Consider the following 18721-nt stretch of genomic DNA (forward strand, 5'->3'; position numbering starts at 1 on the left):
AGCTCTGACTGTCACATCAATAGCAATCTGCTATTTCTATTCACGTGGCAGTTGCATTCCAGTCGGAGCTGTCGGTGGTAGTGCTCGTGTGTGTGTGTGTGTGTGTGTGTGTGTGTGTGTTTTTTTTGCTCCATATGACACACTTCTCTGACAAAACAATTGTAGTGCCACTTCTTAATGACATAGGAGACCCTGTCATTTCCTAGTATTGGATGAAGCTGCTAAATCATGGCCTTTGCTTTCTGTATTGTATCGTATAACATCTCATCCATTTGCTACCAGTGTGACAGTTGTTTTACCAATAATATTCTACTTCTTGCTTCCTGCACACAGCTCCCATTTTCTGTAATCCAACTTCTCAAGTACTTACGATTTTTTTCCAGGGTCTTTTCTTCAAATTATATTTTGGTGGAGTCTCCATGTTTTCTGAGTCACATCACTTTGGTCTTCCCTATATCTTCCTCATTCTACACGCTTTTCTCAGTTTTACAATCCTCTCTGTCATCCAGAATGAAATTTAACTCTGCATCAGTGTTTGTACTGATATGAAACTTCTTGACATATTAAAACTGTGCACCAGACTGGGACTCAAACCCAGGGCCTTTGTCTTTTGTGGCCAAGTACTCTAGTTTGCAAGTTTGGAGGGTAGGAGATGAGATACGGTGGAAGTAATGCTATGAGGTCAGATCGTGAGTTTTGCTCGGGTATCTCAGTTGGTAGAGCACTTTCCCACAAAAGACAAAACTCCTGAGTTTGAGTTCTGATTCTGTGCACAGTTTTAGTGTGCCAGGAAGCTTCTCTCTGCCCGATCAGCTACATACTTAGTTATATTTAGTTATACTTCTCACTTTTCGTTGGAACAAACAGTTTTCTTGCATTGGGTGTTATTCATTTCTATTTTATTTTTACTTTTTATTTATAAAATGCAGGTAACATGTTTCTCTCAAGAAGTTTGTCACGTCTGCCGTAGCAAAATTATCCTTGATTTTTCATTTGCTTTGTTAATCTCTCGGCATAAATTTTGAAAAGCTTCAGTGACAGCAACAACCACCTTGTGTAATACCTCTTCCAATACCCACCTCATCGACAGTCATTACTATCCGCTTCTGTAACTGAGATCATTATTGCACACCTGTGTGGTGGCACGAATCTTGGAGGTAAACTGGTTTGAATTCTGGCGGTGGATGAATTTTTCACTGCCATTATTTTGCTGGCAAGGGGAGCAGTGTTGGTGGTGATGGCATTAGTTCCTACCCAAGATTCTTGTCACCAGTGTCCTGCATTAAATTCCTAACTTCTTGGATTCCAAACTTCTTGGCAGTGTCTCATAAAGTGATGGCATGTGAAACTGTCGATGGTAACCTGTCAGATGGCGATGTTATGCTCGGCATGTAGAGTGATGGGTTTAAACAGTGTGGCCAATTCTTTGGCTTTGAACACTGAAACATGTGATAGTCTTGTTCAATTTTTGGGTACCACAGCCTTTGAAGAGGGTATGAAAACTATTTGTGCAAACCGTCAGAAATCAGTGGAGAATGTGCTGTCCGGTAATCTCCAGTCCACTGATCCACTATACAGCCTGCCTAAACTGAAGAATCGTGCAGAGGAATCAGGAACCGTGAGATAAATAAAAGTCTACTGTCGCTTAACTGAGCAGTGTATTCTGACAGCAGTTCACATGCATGAGTAATAGTTTTAAAACTCATTAAAGATGGCCTTTGGTTCTCAGTACTTGACACAGTTCAGAGACAATTTCTACTCTTTGTTGATAATGTAGTTAATTGCTCGCCGTAGAACTGAAGAATAATCCCAGACACTTGCCACACAGCTTTTTATAATATAACAGGCTCCGCCCGAAACAGAACATCAAAAATGAAATACGGGTTTGCCAGTAAATCATTAATCCAATTAGGTTCACTGTTACACACTTTCACAAGATATACACGATATCTCATTCATTCAAAAAACCAATGTCAGTCACCATTAACACCATCCGAGGCTAAAGCAGACTGTCACAGACAGAATGGTGCTACATTCTGTAGCAGAGCAGAATATTTTCTCTATGACTGATGACAATCGAGTAACCTCCATAGTTCAGATACCTCAATCTTAATACACTCACTCCGAAACTGCTTCTAGCATTGGCAGCACTGCTCAACTCGCATCCTTTTTAACTACAAACTTGTTGATATCGTTCGTTGAAGGCCTATAATGATACCAATTTTTCTCAAAGTAAATCCATGCTCTGTTTACATCACATAAAATTCTGAGCCCAATAACTTTTAAAATTTAACCTTCAGAAATTTTCAAATGGAGTATAGTGAGGCTTGGGAAAGTTTCCTTATTACTTATATCAAATATAGTGCTGTCATATGTCAAATACAGTGCTGTCATTTTTGCTCTGTATCTTATATAGTAAAGTAAGTTAATCTAATGCATTTTCACATTTTTTGGTACAAAAATTGGTTATTTAATAATTCAAAAGTAAAAGAGCTAGCTCTACCCAATGTTTTTGTAACCAACTTAACCTAATTCCAAAAGTATAACTTTCTAAGTTTAATATTACGTACTTTAAAAAATTTGAAAAAATTGGATCTTTGCAGAAACTGATGATTGGATCACGTTGAGGTTCAAAACCTTTGACAACAGTTCTGTTTTACGTAATATGATCAAGTTTTATAACAATATTCAAACATTTAATTTCACAGAAGTTTAATATACAATCTTGTTGTTTGCTCTGTCCACGGCGTGTGTCAGGCATCAGCGTCTTGGCATTGGCTGAGCAGTGAAGAAAAATCATTTCCTCACGTGCCCCACTAGACAAACCGATAAGTGATTGCTTCCCTACAGGTGGTCTCCTCGGTGCTATTCAAGAGGGTTAGGCTGTGTGTCAGCACCTGGTTTCACATTCTACCTTCATATCATTATCATTATCATAATCATCATCATACAACACAAACATAACACCGCACTACACATGCATCTATTACACTCACATACGAGGGGGGACCCAAAAGTAACCGGAATCGTAATGTTGCGCATCGTGTACTTGTAGTAGCAGGTTGCGCTCCCAGAGGGTTGTAGTAGTAGCTCTGCTGAGTCATTCTGCAACGCGGCATCACCCTACAGTGAGAAGTGTGGTTTCTTTGGCAGTTCTTTGAGTGTGTGTACTGTGCAGACTTAACACGAGGAAATGACTAGTTCTTACAAACAACGTCCGGCAGTGAAGTTTTGTTTCTTGCTCGGCAAGAACACAGCAGAAACTGTTGCGATGGTTCAGACAGCCTACAAAGACCGTGCTCTTACTAAAACGCAAGTGTACGAATGGTTTTCTCGGCTTGAAAAGGGAGAAATGGTGGTTGAAGATCAGCCCCGTTCCGGCCGACCCTCAACTGCTCGAAGCAAAGACAACATCGACAAAATCCGCGATCTCATCAGTGAAGATTGACGCAGGACAATCGACCAACTCTAGAACTTGTCCGCGTTGTCCTGGAGCTCAATTCAGCGCATCTTGACCATCGATTTGGGGATGCGAAGAGTGGCAGCAAAATTCGTGCCAAAGCTTCTTACCGGAGATCAAAGGGATTGTCGCGTTTGAGCCTGTCTCGAAATGAAGGATGCATTCAAAGATGAGCCGCATTTTTTCAACAAAATCATTACAGGTGATGAGTCATGGTGCTATGGATACGATCCAGAAAGTAAACAACAGTCATCACAATGGAAGTCACCTGGCTCACCTCGACCAAAAAAAGCTCGATATGTGAAATCGAATGTGAAAAACGATGTTGATCTGTTTTTTTGACATCAAAGGGATCGTACACTCTGAATTTGTCCCGGAAAACCAGTCAGTATACCAGCAATCCTATTTGGAGGTTATGAAACAGCTTCGCAGAAGTTTGTCGCGAAAGCGTCCGGCTTTGTGGGATTCTATCATGTGGTTCCTGCATCACGACAACGCTCTTGCGCACATGGCTCTCAGTGTTCGCCAGTTTTTGGCCTCAACGAAGACGACTACCTTGACCTATGCGCCCTATTCGCCGGATTTAGCACTCTCGGACTTGTTCCTAATCCCGAGGATGAAAAGAGACTTGAGAGGGAAGCGTTTTGCGGATGTGCAAGACGTAAAACGCAGTGTCAGGAAAGTGGTAGCAGGTATCATAGAGGACAAATTTAGAAGGTGCTTCGAACACTGGAATGAACGTTTGGACAAGTGTATTAATGCTAATGGAGAGTACTTTGAAGGAGATTAAGGGTGTATTTGAAAACATTAAAGTATATGCTTTCTAGAAAGAAATTCTGGTTATTTTTGGGTCCCCCCTCGTACACTCAAGAAATACACAATTCTCACACACTCACAAGGAAAGGGGCCATTGTGGGCAGCAGAAGAAAAGCCTTCCTGACCAGGCAGCTCAGCCTAAACCTACAAGTCACTCGACCATCAATGCCACTCAACTTTACTTTACTGGCACTTTCTGTCTCATGTAGAGTTACATTATTGCCGTATACTGGTATAAATTGCAGAAATCTTTTTCTCTTCTCGCAGTTTTAAGTTGACGTTATCATTTTTACGTATTCAGGAAAGGAGAGAAGCTTCGAGATGTAGACCTGCTCATCACCGACGGCGGGGGCAGTGGCGGCATCGGGGAAGTGGAACTGGGCGAGGTGGTGCTGAGCCCCGATGCGGAGCGCATCTTGGGGGAGGCGGCGGCAGGTGTGGGTGCGGGGGCGGGTGACCTGGCGGCCCACGGGTTGGCCGTGCTCAAGGCCTGCCACGCCCTCACCGAGCGGCTCACACGCCTCGCCGCCGAGCAGGGCCGTGTCGGCACGAGTGCCTCCAAGAAGGGGGCCGGCAGTGTCGTGGCCGCCCACAACATCGTGGAGGTGTGTATCCGGGTCGGGACACAGAGCGGAGTACAAATGTCATGCCGCACTCTGTGATGGCAGTTAGATGCTCGAGTAAAAAGAAATAGGGCCGTGTCTGACGTCTGACTTCCGCTAAAAATAAACTTCTTTGTTTACTGGTAATAGTATGTATAGCATACATAAAAACACGAGTTTTAATGCTTTCTGCGATTCTAGTTAATATTAAAACATTATATTTATGGTGAAAGTGTAACTCATGTAGAACAGCTGGGATTTGGGGGGGAAATGATGCATCTCCACATTACTCATGGTTATTGCAAAATTTTACCAAGCAAATTACTCATGCACACAGTGTACCCAATAATTTACAAACATTTCCTTCCTTACTGGCACAGGACATGCCAATACATACCTTAGTCACCTGGGATTGAAGCCTCCTCGCTACGATGCAACATTCACATAGGGGACACTCAGTATACGTAAATTGAAGGGGGAAAGAGGAATAAAGGGAAGGAAAGGGAGGGGATCGCTGCTGTCAGAAAGCAAACACAGTCATGGGGGCTGTGTAAGGAAAAAGTCACTTGAGGTTCCCTATCTATGCTGAGGTCATCTCTAGCTGCAACTGTTTTCTGCTGTTCAGCTCTTGAAAATTTTTCCTCATTTCTCTCTCTCTCTCTCTCTCTCTCTCTCTCTCTCTCTCTCTCTCTCTCTCTCTCTCTCTCTGTCTCTCTAAGGGAGAGGGAGAAAGAGAAGAGAGAGAGAGAGGGAGAGGGAGAAAATGAGGAAAAATTTTCAAGAGCTGAACAGCAAAAAACAGTTGCAGCTAGAAATTTTTACTGTATAAAATGCATGTTTGACCGTCAGCTGCTCTTATTTTAAACCCAAATATCAACTGGTTTCAGTCATGGACCATCTTCACAGACAAGGGTTAAAATGGTTTAAGCCTCAACATTACATTTGTCACTACTTAAATAATATGTAGAACATATCATGAATATCACGAATATCATGATGTGCTCTACACATTATTTAAGTAATGATAGATGTAATGTGGCTTAAACAATTTTAATCTTTATCCATGAAGATTGTCCATGACTGAAACTGGTCAATATTTGGGTTAAAAATAAAAGCAACTGATGGTCAAATATGCATTTTATACATTACGTGATGGCTGTTGATAGCCATCTTTCAAAAAAGTGTTTAAAATTTTTACATGGTCTACAGGTCCATTCTTTAATGGGATGCTGTACTTTCCACATAAAAAATTCAGAATGTAGATCAATATGATTCAGTATGGTATAATTACTGTCATACATCCCATCCCAGTACACACAACTTTTTAACCGTTTAACTGCTCTGAACATGTTAACGCGTGCGCCTTTGTTCCTGCCCTGTGTGCTCTGAACATGTTTACACATGCCACCAGTCCTTCTACCTGGTACTCTGAACATGTCACGCATAGAAACATTCAGAGTACCAGGTAGAAGGATTGGTGGTGCGCATAAACACATTCAGAGCACACAGGGACAGGTACAAAAGGCATGCGCTTTAACACGTCCAGAGCAGTTAAGAGGTTAAAGTAAAAGCAGAGGAGACATTGAGCAGTAGATGGGGTTATTTCATAGTAGACTGTTAGATTTCAGCAGATGGATGAAGGATTTTGTCCAGTAACTAAGAAACTCACAATCTACCATTAAATGTACCTGCCTGTTTCTTGACACCTCCCCCATTGATGAGTGACAAAAAAAGGTCATAATTTATAGTGTTTTTCCTTTGTTTGATTTGACTTAAAAATCGGAATGTGTAATGCACTGTTATGTTTTTCCTACTTTTATTATTTGTGGAGTTCCTTTAGATCTGAAAATCTTAATCTAAGTCTGCCTCTTTGAACATTGAATGAATATGGCCAATAATATTACTGAACTAAGGGCTCTCTCTTTTTACAAATATACAAATCTGTTATGGCTACGAAGTCTTTCGCGACGTATTTCTTGAATAAAAATCTCTCGGTGTACATGCCGCGTCAATTCAGGATAAAACTCCAAGCTTTCGACCACTACCTCCATGGTCGTCGTCAGGGCTAAAACTGACTGTCGTGAACTAGCGAGGTTCCCACTTTTATATGCCAAGGTGGGCTTCTGATTGGCTGGAATACGTCATAGCAACAGCGATATGGAGCGTAGTGAAGTGGTGCCCTCTACTTCCATAGATGTAGTTTCAATCCTGCGTTGCTTGCAGCGCCATCCCTTGAATCAGGAGGTAAAGTGCGGGAAGTTTCTCTCTGTGATTTTTCTTTATCCAGTGCACTCTCCCAAGTGTTGCTAAGTGCATAGCCATTGTCTCTGTTAAAGTTATTATCGCTGAGTCTAATTTCGACTGCTTCCTGGATCACAGAGTCCCAGTAATTCGATGCGTGGGCTATTACTCTGGTTTCTTCAAATAAAATCTTACGCTTGTTAAGCAGGCTATGTTCAGCCACCGCTGATTTTTCCAAATACCTGTATTTTAGGTGGCGCTGGTGCTCGATGCAGCGGTCGGCAACGGTTCTTACAGACTGGCCCACGTAATTCTTGGCGCATTCGCAAGGAATAGCATAAATTCCCAGCACTCTTAAGCCGAGACTATCTTTGACGGATCTCAACATTTCCTTAACTTTCCTAGGTGGTCGGAAAACTGGTTTTATTCCTTGCCTCTTGAGGACTCTGGTTATCTTGCTCGTTGTAGCACCGCAAAAAGGAAGCCGCGCTATGTGTTTGTCCTCTTCTTGTATATGGCTGGCATCGTGTCTTACTTTCTTGGACAATACTGATTTAATTTCACCTGCAGAATAACCATTCCTCTTGAAAACAGTCATCAAATGGTTAATCTCGGGACCGAGATGGTCCTTGTCGGAAATAGTCCTGGCTCTGTGTACTAAAGTATTCAGCATATCTCTCTTCTGAGACGGATGATGGAAGCTATGGCTATGCAGATATAAATCTGTATGGATTGGCTTCCTGTGCACAGAATGGCCCAGTCGTCCATCCGGCTTTCGCTCTACCAACACATCTAAAAAAGGTAACTTCCCTTCCTTCTCTAACTCCAATGTAAATTTTATGTTTGGATGTACACCATTTAAATGTTCGACGAACTGCTGCAGCGTGTCACTGCCGTGTGGCCAGATTAAAAAAGTATCGTCGACGTATCTGTAGAAGCATGATGGGCGGAGGTGAGCACTGCTCAACGCTCGTTCTATTGCTGGTGACAGTGGTGAACCCATGGCTGTTCCATCCGTCATTTCATAATGATTTCAACTGTATAAAAAGTAAGTGGTCGTCAAGGTATGCCGGAACAACTTCAAAATTCCTGAGGAAAAATGAGCAGCCAACAGTTGTAATGTGTCATCCACAGGTATTGTTGGCACCTATAGTTGGTCACTGCCCACATCGTATTAAGAATTCAAAAATGTTTGTTGATATCATAAAACAGATGAAGATAGGCCCAAGTGATATCATGGTCAGCCTCGACGTGGTTTCTCTGTTCACCAAAGTGCAAGCAACGCTGGATAGAAACTACATCTATGGAAGTAGAGGGCACCACTTCACTACGCTCCATATCGCTGTTGCTATGACGTATTCCAGCCAATCAGAAGCCTCCCTTGGCATATAAAAGTGGGAACCTCGCTAGTTCACGACAGTCAGTTTTAGCCCTGACGACGACCGTGGAGGTAGTGGTCCAAAGCTTGGAGTTTTATCCTGAATTGACGCGGCATGTACACCGAGAGATTTTTATTCGTACAAATCTGTTACTATACACATTCTCCTTGACAAAGTTGATTTCTCTCTCTCTCTCTCTCTCTCTCTCTCTCTCTCTCTCTCTGCCAGGTCTTTGTCGTGGCCACAAGAAACAATGTTATCGTTCCAGTTTCAAAATATATTTTAATTTTCTAGTAACCCAATATTATACATCAAATTTAGTTTTCATTCTCAATTTGTCCCTCTCTGTTCATAAATTTTCTTCAATATTTCTTCTTCTAAATAATGCTGGAAATCCTTGTATCCATATGGGTGATGGTCTTCCTGATGGTCCCCGTTCCATGATGCATCACAGCAATCTCTCCTCTCAAAATCTTATTCATGCATCCATACCATATGAGTTGTTTTTTTTTTCCACAGAATCAGTAACTGAACATTTGACATTCATTTTCTTCCTAACAACTTCGTCTCTGACCCTTTCCACTTGCATATCCCTGCATACGATGTCCAAAAGTCCATGGCAGTTACCATCAATCTTTTCAATAATTTTGATTTAACTGTCCACACTTCTGATCCGTATGCTGTAATGTATCTGATTGTTTTATTTGTTTCCTTTCTGATTTATTGATAAATACCATTTAATGTTCCAATAGTGAACTTCCAAGCATTAATTCTTGAACTAATTCACATATCTTACCATCTGGAGTGATTTTTACTCCTATGTACTTGTTCTCTTCAGTATGGGTAATCGTTCCCATTCACTCTTTCACTAATAAATCTTGATTTGTACCTCTTATTAAAATGTATTTTATTCATGTTGACCCGTGGGCCCCATTTTTTATACTCATTTGTTAATTAAGTGGTGATATATCCTCTTATGTCAAAATTAATTAGCCAATAGCAAATTGTAGTAAATATATTTTCTTACACTTTGACAGGCAGCATTCCTGCTGCAATCTCTTTTGTAAACTTAAATGTATGTGAGAGGAAGTTAAATACATAAAATAAGGGAAAGGCAACCACTCGTGTACAGTCGATTGATGCGTGGTGCACAGAAATGTATTACAGAAAACAGTAGTTACATTAGCTTTTGAGCTCTTGCTCTTTTTCTAGTAAAAGTACACACATTCTCACACACTCAGACACCCAAATATGCACTCCTGCAATAGCAGCAAAACTGGTTATTTAAAGGAGGTGCCTGAGCAGATGGTGGTAATAGGGGGATAGCTTTTATGGAATTTGTGTGTCCCCCCTTACTCTTTTGACACACAACTTTTGATTCGGGGAGGAGGAATCAGTCCCAGGTGACTAGTAAGTATCGGCATGTCCTGTGCCAGTAAGGAAGGAAATGTTTGTAAATTATTGGGTACACTGTGTGCATGAGTAATTTGCTTGGTAAAATTTTCCAATAACCATGTGTAATGTGGAGATACACCATTTTCCCCCCAAATCCCAGATGTTCTACAAGAGTTACACTTTCACCATAAATATAATTTTGTAATATTGACAAGAATTGCAGCAAGTACTAAAAATCGTGTTCTTATGTATGCTATACATACTATTTCCAGTAAACAAAGAAGTTGATTTTTAACAGAAGTCAAACTTCAGACACGGCCCTATTTTTTTGCTCTAGCACCTGCTGCAATCTCTTTTGTAAACTTAAATGTATGTGAAAGGAAGTTAAATACATAAAATAAGGGAAAGGCAACCACTCGTGTACAGCCGATTGATGCATGGTGCACAGAAATGTATTACAGAAAACAGTAGTTACACTAGCTTTTGAGCTCTTGCTCTTTTTCTAGTAAAAGTACACACATTCTCACACACTCAGACACCCAAATATGCACTCCTGCAATAGCAGCAAAACTGGTTATTTAAAGGAGGTGCCTGAGCACCATTACTTAAATAATGTGTAGAGCACATCATGATATTCGTGATAGTTATGATATGTTATACATATTATTTAAGTAGTGACAAATGTAATGTTGAGACTTAAACCATTTTAACTCTTATCTGTGAAGATGGTCCATGACTGAAACCAGTTGATATTTGGGTTTAAAATAAGAGCAGCTCATGGTCAAACATGCATTTTAAACAGTAAAAGTTTTAATTTCTCTCTCTCTCTCTCTCTCTCTCTCTCTCTCTCTCTCTCTCTCTCTCTCTCTCTCTCTCTCTCTCTTTCTTTCTTTCTTTCTTTCTCTTTCTCCCTTTCTCTCTCTAAGGGAGAAAGAGAAAGAGAGAGAGAGAGAGAGAGAGAGAGAGAATGAGGAAAAATTTTCAAGAGCTGAACAGCAGAAAACAGATGCAGCTAAAGATAGAGATGACCTCAGCATAGATAGATTTGTGTGTCCCCCATTACTCTTTTGACACACAACTTTTGATCCATGGCAACAATGGGGTTAGGATTATCTCACATGGATAAGTTATTTTATTTTTTACACCACATGATTGAACTTTCAAGTGTTTTGAAACCGGTCATGCATCCTGTATAAGACTATTAATTTAGCAACTGTTGTGCATTTTCTTCTTTTTATAAAACAGGTGTGTGCGTGCGCATGCGCGCTCGTGTTTTTGTGTGTGCCTGTCGATGGCTCAACACTTCAGTGATTCGCTGAGTGGTCACTTTTACTCCTAAATAAAAATATTAATGGAATAGACAATGTACTAGTGACAAAACACACGTCAGCGAAACTTATAACAAAAGTTTTGCTATCGGATAAACATCGCACGGAATAACATTGCTGTGCTGTCAATAGAGTGATCACTACAGTGCTGACTATACATATTCAAATCCAACACCCACACCAGTAGTAAAGTTGTCCATGCTACTGACTCCTCAGATAACAAAGATGTTGAACAAATGTCTGTTGAGAAAAGAGAATTATTCAGTATATTTTTATATCAACGAAAATAATCAATTTGTAAAATATAATGTAATTGGATGGGCAAAAAATTTACTCACCAAATGGAGGCAGGACAGTACATATGTAAAGGTATTGTAATTTGCAAGCTTTCAGAGTCAATGGCTGCTTCGTCCAGCTGAAAAGGTTCTGGGTGACTTTGTAACTCTACCTCATTGCCTACGCCTCTCCAGCCTTTCCCTACACCCATCTTCCTCCCCCTTCAACTCTTCTGCCAGAAGGAGCCACTGGCTCCGAAAGCTTGCAAACTGCAATACCTTTATACACACCATTTTGTGAGTAGATTTTTTTGCCCATCCAATTACAGAATATTTTCAATCTAATTTTATTCAGCTTGTTATGGGAAATGAGAACTAATTTGTGATGGGGACACTAATCCATAGTAGGAGAATTAAGAGACTTCAGAATAATAGAACAACATGGACTGGTGGCAAAGCAATGAAAGATGAAACTGGTGAATAGAACTTAGCACAGAACAATTTAATCATTGCAAACATGTGCTTGAAGAATAATGAACAAAAATTGGATACATGGAAGAAACCTGGAGGCACTGAAATGTTTCAGGCAGATTATATTATGGTAAGACAGATATATACCAGGATTTAAACTGGAAAATACTTCCAGTGGCTAATGTAGATTCTGTCCATAATTCATTGGTTATGAAGTACAGATTAACGAGGAAGAAATTGTAAAAAGGTAAGAAATTAACCAGATGAGCCCAGTGAATTAAAAGAACCAGAAGTTTTTCAGTTTCAGAGGAAGCATTAAGGAACTGTTGACCAAAACAGGGGAAGGAAATACAATAGAAGACAAATGGATAACATTGAGAGGTAAAATAGGGAAGTCAGCATAGGATCAAGTAGGTAAAAGGACAGAGCCCCATAGAAATCATTAGATAACAGATGACAGTATTGCATTTAATTAACAAAAGAAAAAAATATAATAAAGGAGGGGGAAAGGTCTACATACATCAAAAAAATTACATTGACAGAAAGTCTGAAATGGTCATCTAGGAATGGTCAGAGGAAAAATCCATGTCTATAGAAGAATAGATGCCACATTTTAAAAAATTAGAGCCCTTAGAGAAAAGAGAGAGACTGTATAATATGAAGAGCTCAGCTGGCAAGCCAGTACTAACGAAAGAAAGGAAGGCTGAAAGGTATATATAGAAGGGCTATACTAAGCAAAAATTCTAAAGGCACTGTTACAGAGAAGGAAGAGGAGACACACGAAGATAAGATGTGTATAATACTGCAAGAAAAACTTGACAGGGTGCTGAAAGAGCTAAGTCGAAATGTGTTCGCTGGAATAGATGACATTCCCTCAAAATGACCGAGATTTATGGGTGAGCCAACCATGATAAAATAATTCCATCTGATATGCAAGATGTTTGAGACAGGCAAAATACCCTCAGACTTAGGAAAAATGTAATAATTCCACTTCCAAAGGAGGAAGTTGCTGAACTGCCTGTACAGGTCAAAATGATTTTACAGCTTTGTTATGACATAGAAATTTATTGAGATAACTTACACAATTGGTAGATGTGTCTTTTGTAACAAAAAATCTCGTGTTTCACATAAAAAGTGTTGAGTATCATTTTTGTTCAATGTGACTACCATTTGTGGTGCGGCGTACATCCCACATGTAATCAATTTCTTCCTACAGTCATTGCAGCAAATCAGGCTTAACTTGTTTAGTGACAGCGGAGATTCAATTTTTCGGAATTTGGGAGGAAAATGCACACATTCTTTAATGAAACCCCAGAGGAAGAAATCCAGTGGTGTCGAGTCTGGGTAACAACATGGCCGTGCAGTTGGCCCTTTACGGCCAGTCCACAGACCTTGGAAGCAATTATCAAGAATACCTCAAACTTCCGTGAGGAAATACGGTGCACCATCTTGCTGGTGGTAAACCATCCCATTGCAGGCGTCTTCATCGGTCTGTGGAATTAAAAAGTTTTCAAGCATATCCAGATACACAACACCAGTGACAGTTTTCTCACATCAGTAACAGTAACCATTTCAGTTGTGCACTACACCTTTGTCATAGGCAACAAACTTTTTCGATACTGGCTTCTAAAATAGTGCTCAATTTTTACTGCAGAGCTGCAGTAGCCACCAGAAAGATCGCGGGAGGCGCACATTGGCACGGCGCGTCACGGACGGTAGTTGCCGCAAGTAGAGTCCCATCCACCAGAGGGCATGCGAGAATTCGGACGCGACCTCTGCCGGCATAACAACAACAACAACAACTCCGGCAGCACGGGCCGTGCCCAGTCAGTTAACATCGAGCATGCCTAGGACACAGTCCCGGTCTACGCTAAGATAAGTTCACGTAAACGTGAACAGTGTTGTTACACAATTGGCGATGAGTAGGGTCGTTCTTTCACGTGTTGCGTCATTGTTCCGGTTTCGCAGCTTCTCCACGGCATGGAGGATTTGGTGCAGGTTTTGGTTGCGCAGCAGACGGAGCTCATGGCCACCATGAAACAAGTGCTTCCGGCGTTACTCTCCCCGCCGTCTGCTCCGGCGCCGTTCCCTCCTCCCTTTTCCCCCGTATGACGAGACGGCAGAGGATTGGGACGCATACGAACATCGCCTTCGGCAGCATTTCCAGGCGTTTCATGTTGCCGATGCGGAGGTACGTCGTGCTCTCTTCTTGTCTTGGATATCTCCCTCGCTGTATCAAGTTTTGCGGCAGCTAGCGCCGTTGCAGGAACCCTCGTCCTTGTCTTTTGACGCATTGTGTCCATTGCTGTCTTCATATTATTGCCGCCACACGCATGTTGTGGCGGCTAGGGTCGAGTTCTATCAATGCGAGAAACAGCCCCATCAGTCTTACCGGGTGTGGGCCGCTACCCTGCACGGTCTTAGTCGCAAGTGTCATTTTGTCACGGAGCAGTCGCGAGAGTTGTATGCCCACGTTATGGTACGCGACGTCATTTTTCGTTCGGCCCCTGATAGGTAGGTCCGGCAACGGCCCCTGCAGTTAGAAGACCCTTCCCTCGAGGAAGTCCTGTCCATTGCTCAATCATATGAAGTCTCTCACGCAGCAGGTCAACAGCTGGAAGCGTGGTGCGACGTCGCGGCGGTTCAGGGCGGCGCGGCCGCGTCCACTGTGTCCGGGGTGGACGACGTGCGAGCGGCCCCTGTTGCCGTCCTGTGCATCGTGCTATATACATCACGATCGGTCAGAGTGCCCCCAGCGTTGGGCCATTTGTTGCAAATGTAATAAAAAAGTACAATTGCTAAAGTTTGCCGCTCAGCCTCAAAAGAATCGAAAGAAGCAGGTACAGAGGTCATGGACGTTGACATTCAGGAAGTTTAATCAGGCCAGGCTCCCGACGCATAGGCACGCAAACTCTTTATCGAGGTGTCGGTTCGGTCGTGCCGGTTACTACTGCAAGTAGATACGGGCGCGGCAGTTTCATTGTTGAATGCACAAACTTATTCCGACCTTGGATCGCCCCCATTGGCACCAGTTTACCGGCGTCTACGCGGTTATGGTAAACAGTTCATTCCCCTACTGGGTCAATTCACTACCGACGTGACTTACAAATCAGTCACTCGGCCTATTACTTTTATTGTTGTCAATGATGCGAGCTCCACTAACCTTTCTTGCCTGGATGCCTTTCAAGCTTTCGGTTTTTCTATCGCTGACACCATACAGTTGGTCTCCGAAGACATTCCCTATCAATCATTGGAATCTTTGATCTTAGACTTCCCAGATATTTTTGAGGAGGGCCTGGGGCGTGTTTCAGATTTTGAAGCTCACTTAACGTTGAAGGCGTCGGCTCACCTGCGTTTTCTACATGCGAGGCAGATCCCCTTGGCTCTCCGCCCTCAGGTAAAGAAAGAGCTAGACCGGCTGACAGCCCTAGGGGTCGTTCTTCCCATTTCTTCCAATGAGTAGGCTTCGCCCCTCGTTATTGTAAGGAAGCCCTCGGGAAAATTATGTCTTTGTGGCGATTTCAAGGCCACCATTAATTCCCAATTGGTGGTGGACACCTATCCTTTGTCTCGTGCTGATGGTTTGTTCTCCGCTGTGGCGGGAGGCCAATATTTTTCGAAAATCGATCTGTCGGAGACTTATCATCAGATACCACTTGATGAGGACTCCAAACGGCTGGCGGTCATCAACACCCCATTTGGCCTTTACCAATACCAGCGGTTGGCCTTTGGAATATCCAGTGCCCCGGCGATATTCCAGCGTTATCTTGAGCATGTCACATCGACAATCCCTCATTGTATTAATTACCTGGATGACATAATTGTCACAGGCCGCAGCACGAAGGAACACTTGCATAACCTTCGCACACTCTTTCTCAAATTCAGGTCTGTGGGCATTGCAACCTGCAACCTGCATAAGTCAACCTTCTTCCAACCGTCCATTGAGTATGTGGGCTACATCATCTCTCGGCACAGCATCCAGCCACTAGGCAGTTTGGTCCAAGGTATTGTCGACCTTCCTCGGCCCGCTTCGCTGAAAGAGTTACAAGCTTTTTTAGGCAAGACAGCCTATTACCACCGGTTCATTCCCAGGGCTTCCACTATAGCCTTCCCCCTGTACTGCCTTCTGCGCAAGGGTGTTCCTTTTGATTGGTTGCCTGCATGCGAGTGAGCGTTCACCTCGTTGGAGGGCCTCCTCACGTCAGCCCCTTGTTTGGCTACTTTTGATCCCCATAAGCTGTTGGTCCCGGCTACAGATGCTTCGCAGTATGGGGTGGGGGCGGTCCTGGCCCATCGCAACGCAGATGGTTGCGAGCAACCACTGGTGTTTGCGTCTAAAACACTTAGTCCCGCGCAGGCCCATTACTCCCAGGTGGAAAAAGAGGCTTTGGCCATTGTCTACGCTGTTACCAAGTTTCACCCTTTCTTGTATGGCACGAAGTTTCAGTTAATCACTGACCATAAGCCGTTAATATCGTTATTTGGCCCCACCTCTCAGATTCCGGATAGGGCGCCCCACAGACTACAGCGCTGGGCCTTGTTCCTCTCTAAGTACCATTATGACATTCATTTTCGCTCTACAGGATAGCATGCCAACGCCGACGCTCTTTCCCGTCTTCCGGTGGGCCCGGATCCTACGTTCGATCGAGAGGAGATTATGTGTTTTCATTTGGATGTGGCGTCCCGCCAAGCGGTTGATGGCTTCCCGATCACTAGTTCTCGAGTCGCCAGGGAAACGGCAGCTGACCCGGTTCTCCGGCAAGTAGTTCGCCTCATTCAGCAGGGGTGGTCATCCCGCCCTCCGGGCCGGGCCTCGGACCCTCTTCGTAATTATTTTCTTCTACGAGCCCGCCTCTCAGTCTTGGAAGGAGTTCTCCTTCTGGCTACCGATGATACAGCTCCTCGCGTGGTTGTTCCTGCAAGTTTACGAAGGGAGGTCCTCACGTTATTACATGCGGGGCACTGGGGTGTTTCCCATACTAAAACCTTGGCTCGCAGACATGTGTACTGGCCCGGTATTGACAGAGAAATTGAGCACTTGGTGGCCGCCTGTTTCCCGTGTGCGAGCCAACAAGCATCTCCCAGGGCAGCGTTCTCTTCATGGCCGCCGGCAACCCAAGCATGGGAACGTGTTCACATCGACTTTGCGGGCCCGTTTCTCAATGGCTTTTGGCTCATTGTCATTGACGCTTATTCCAGATTCCCATATGTGGTTCGCTGCTCTTCAACCACTTTAGAAGTTGCAATCCAGGCACTAGCAAAAATCTTTTCTGTGGAAGGTCTGCCAATAACCCTGGTCTCGGACAATGGACCGCAGTTTATTTCGCAGACCTTCCAGGATTTTTGTAGGCGCTTCGGTATTCGACACGTTTGCTCTCCCCCCTTCCATCCACAATTGAATGGGGAAGCTGAGCGCATGGTGCGCACATTTAAGATGCAGATGAAAAAGTATGTACACGAATTTCCTGCGGAGGAAGCATTGACGTTTTTCTTGACGGCATACCGGACCACACCAATGGGAGAACGCAGACCCGCAGAGCTCCTCCATGGGCGTCAACCTCGGACTCTGCTGCACCTCCTCCGGCCTGGTCCTCGCCAGTCTTCACAAAACGGAGTACCTGGCTTTCCACTGGGTATGTCGGTCTGGGCCCGTGGGTTTGGCCACAATCCACGTTGGATACCGGCAGTGGTCCTGCGCCGAAATGGCCGCCGGCTCTATACCTTGCAGGCGGGGGACCGGGTGGTACGTCGTCACCAAAATCAGCTACGTCCACGTTCGGGCACCCACCCTCCGACCTCTCGGACACCGGCTTCCCCATTGCCGGCACCCGTGTTGGTTTTGCAGGGGACGTTACCTGTCACCCCGCTGTGACTCTGCCGCCCTGTGATGGTTCTCAGCCTTGGCAGCCTCCAGTAGCTCCAGCACCGGCATCACCATCGTTCGAGATGCCCCAGCGAGAGCCGGCCCCCCTAGCAGGCCCGGTTTCTCAGGAGACTGGTTCACCTGTGGTCGTCCCTTCCCCATCGTCCCCGCCACTGGGTCTTGCCCCTCCCGAGGTGGAACAGGATCCGGAGTTCGACAGCTTGTCGCCCGTTCTGTCCCGGGCTCCGGTTGTGGGACGACGGGGGCCCCTTCGTGTGGGTCACTTCCAGCCGTATTCGAAGGTTCCGGCTCGAGGGTTGGCATATCCCCTCGACTCCGGCCTTCCAATGGATGTGGAGGTCATCGCTCCTGCCCGACACTCCACCTTCCGATGCAGTGGATCACAGTAGCTTCCCCCCCGAAGGAGGAGGAGTGCAGTAGCCACCAGAAAGATCGCGGGAGGCGCACATCGGCACGGCCCGTCACGGACGGTAGTTGCCGCAAGTAGAGTCCCGTCCACCAGAGGGCACGCGAGAATTCGGACGCAACCTCTTCCGGCATAACAACAACAACGACTCCGGCAGCACGGGCCGTGCCCAGTCAGTTAACATCGGGTATGCTTAGGACACAGTCCTGGTCTACGCTAAGTGAAGTGCGACGTAAACGTGAACAGTGTTACTACACGAGCATTCCACCCTCTATCAGGCCACCCAGTACACCTGAAGACACAGGCTTCTCAATTGTGTATTATGTTCCACTTCACTTACTGCCTTCCAGAGCTTCTGTGTGCTATACACAGTAGCCCTTTAGTGCAACATATCCAATAATACCTCCACTTGCTCGCAGATGATGGAGCCAATGTCATGTTCTTGTGAGTTCCTGGTCACATCA

At 44.2% G+C, this 18721-nt stretch overlaps 1 protein-coding gene across 4 annotated transcripts in view; it reads left to right on the forward strand.

Annotated features, from left to right (window-relative positions):
• Positions 1-18721, forward strand: part of LOC124553777 (transmembrane protein 98-like) — a 78579-nt gene that overhangs the window by 29538 nt on the left and 30320 nt on the right. For all 4 annotated transcript variants that reach the window (XM_047127716.1, XM_047127714.1, XM_047127715.1 and 1 more), the window contains one exon: positions 4578-4881. In XM_047127716.1, coding sequence (XP_046983672.1) covers positions 4578-4881 — 304 coding nt within the window. The remainder of the gene's footprint in view (positions 1-4577; positions 4882-18721) is intronic.

Source organism: Schistocerca americana, chromosome 11 (genome assembly GCF_021461395.2).
Source record: "Schistocerca americana isolate TAMUIC-IGC-003095 chromosome 11, iqSchAmer2.1, whole genome shotgun sequence".
NCBI classification, from domain to species: domain Eukaryota; kingdom Metazoa; phylum Arthropoda; class Insecta; order Orthoptera; family Acrididae; genus Schistocerca; species Schistocerca americana.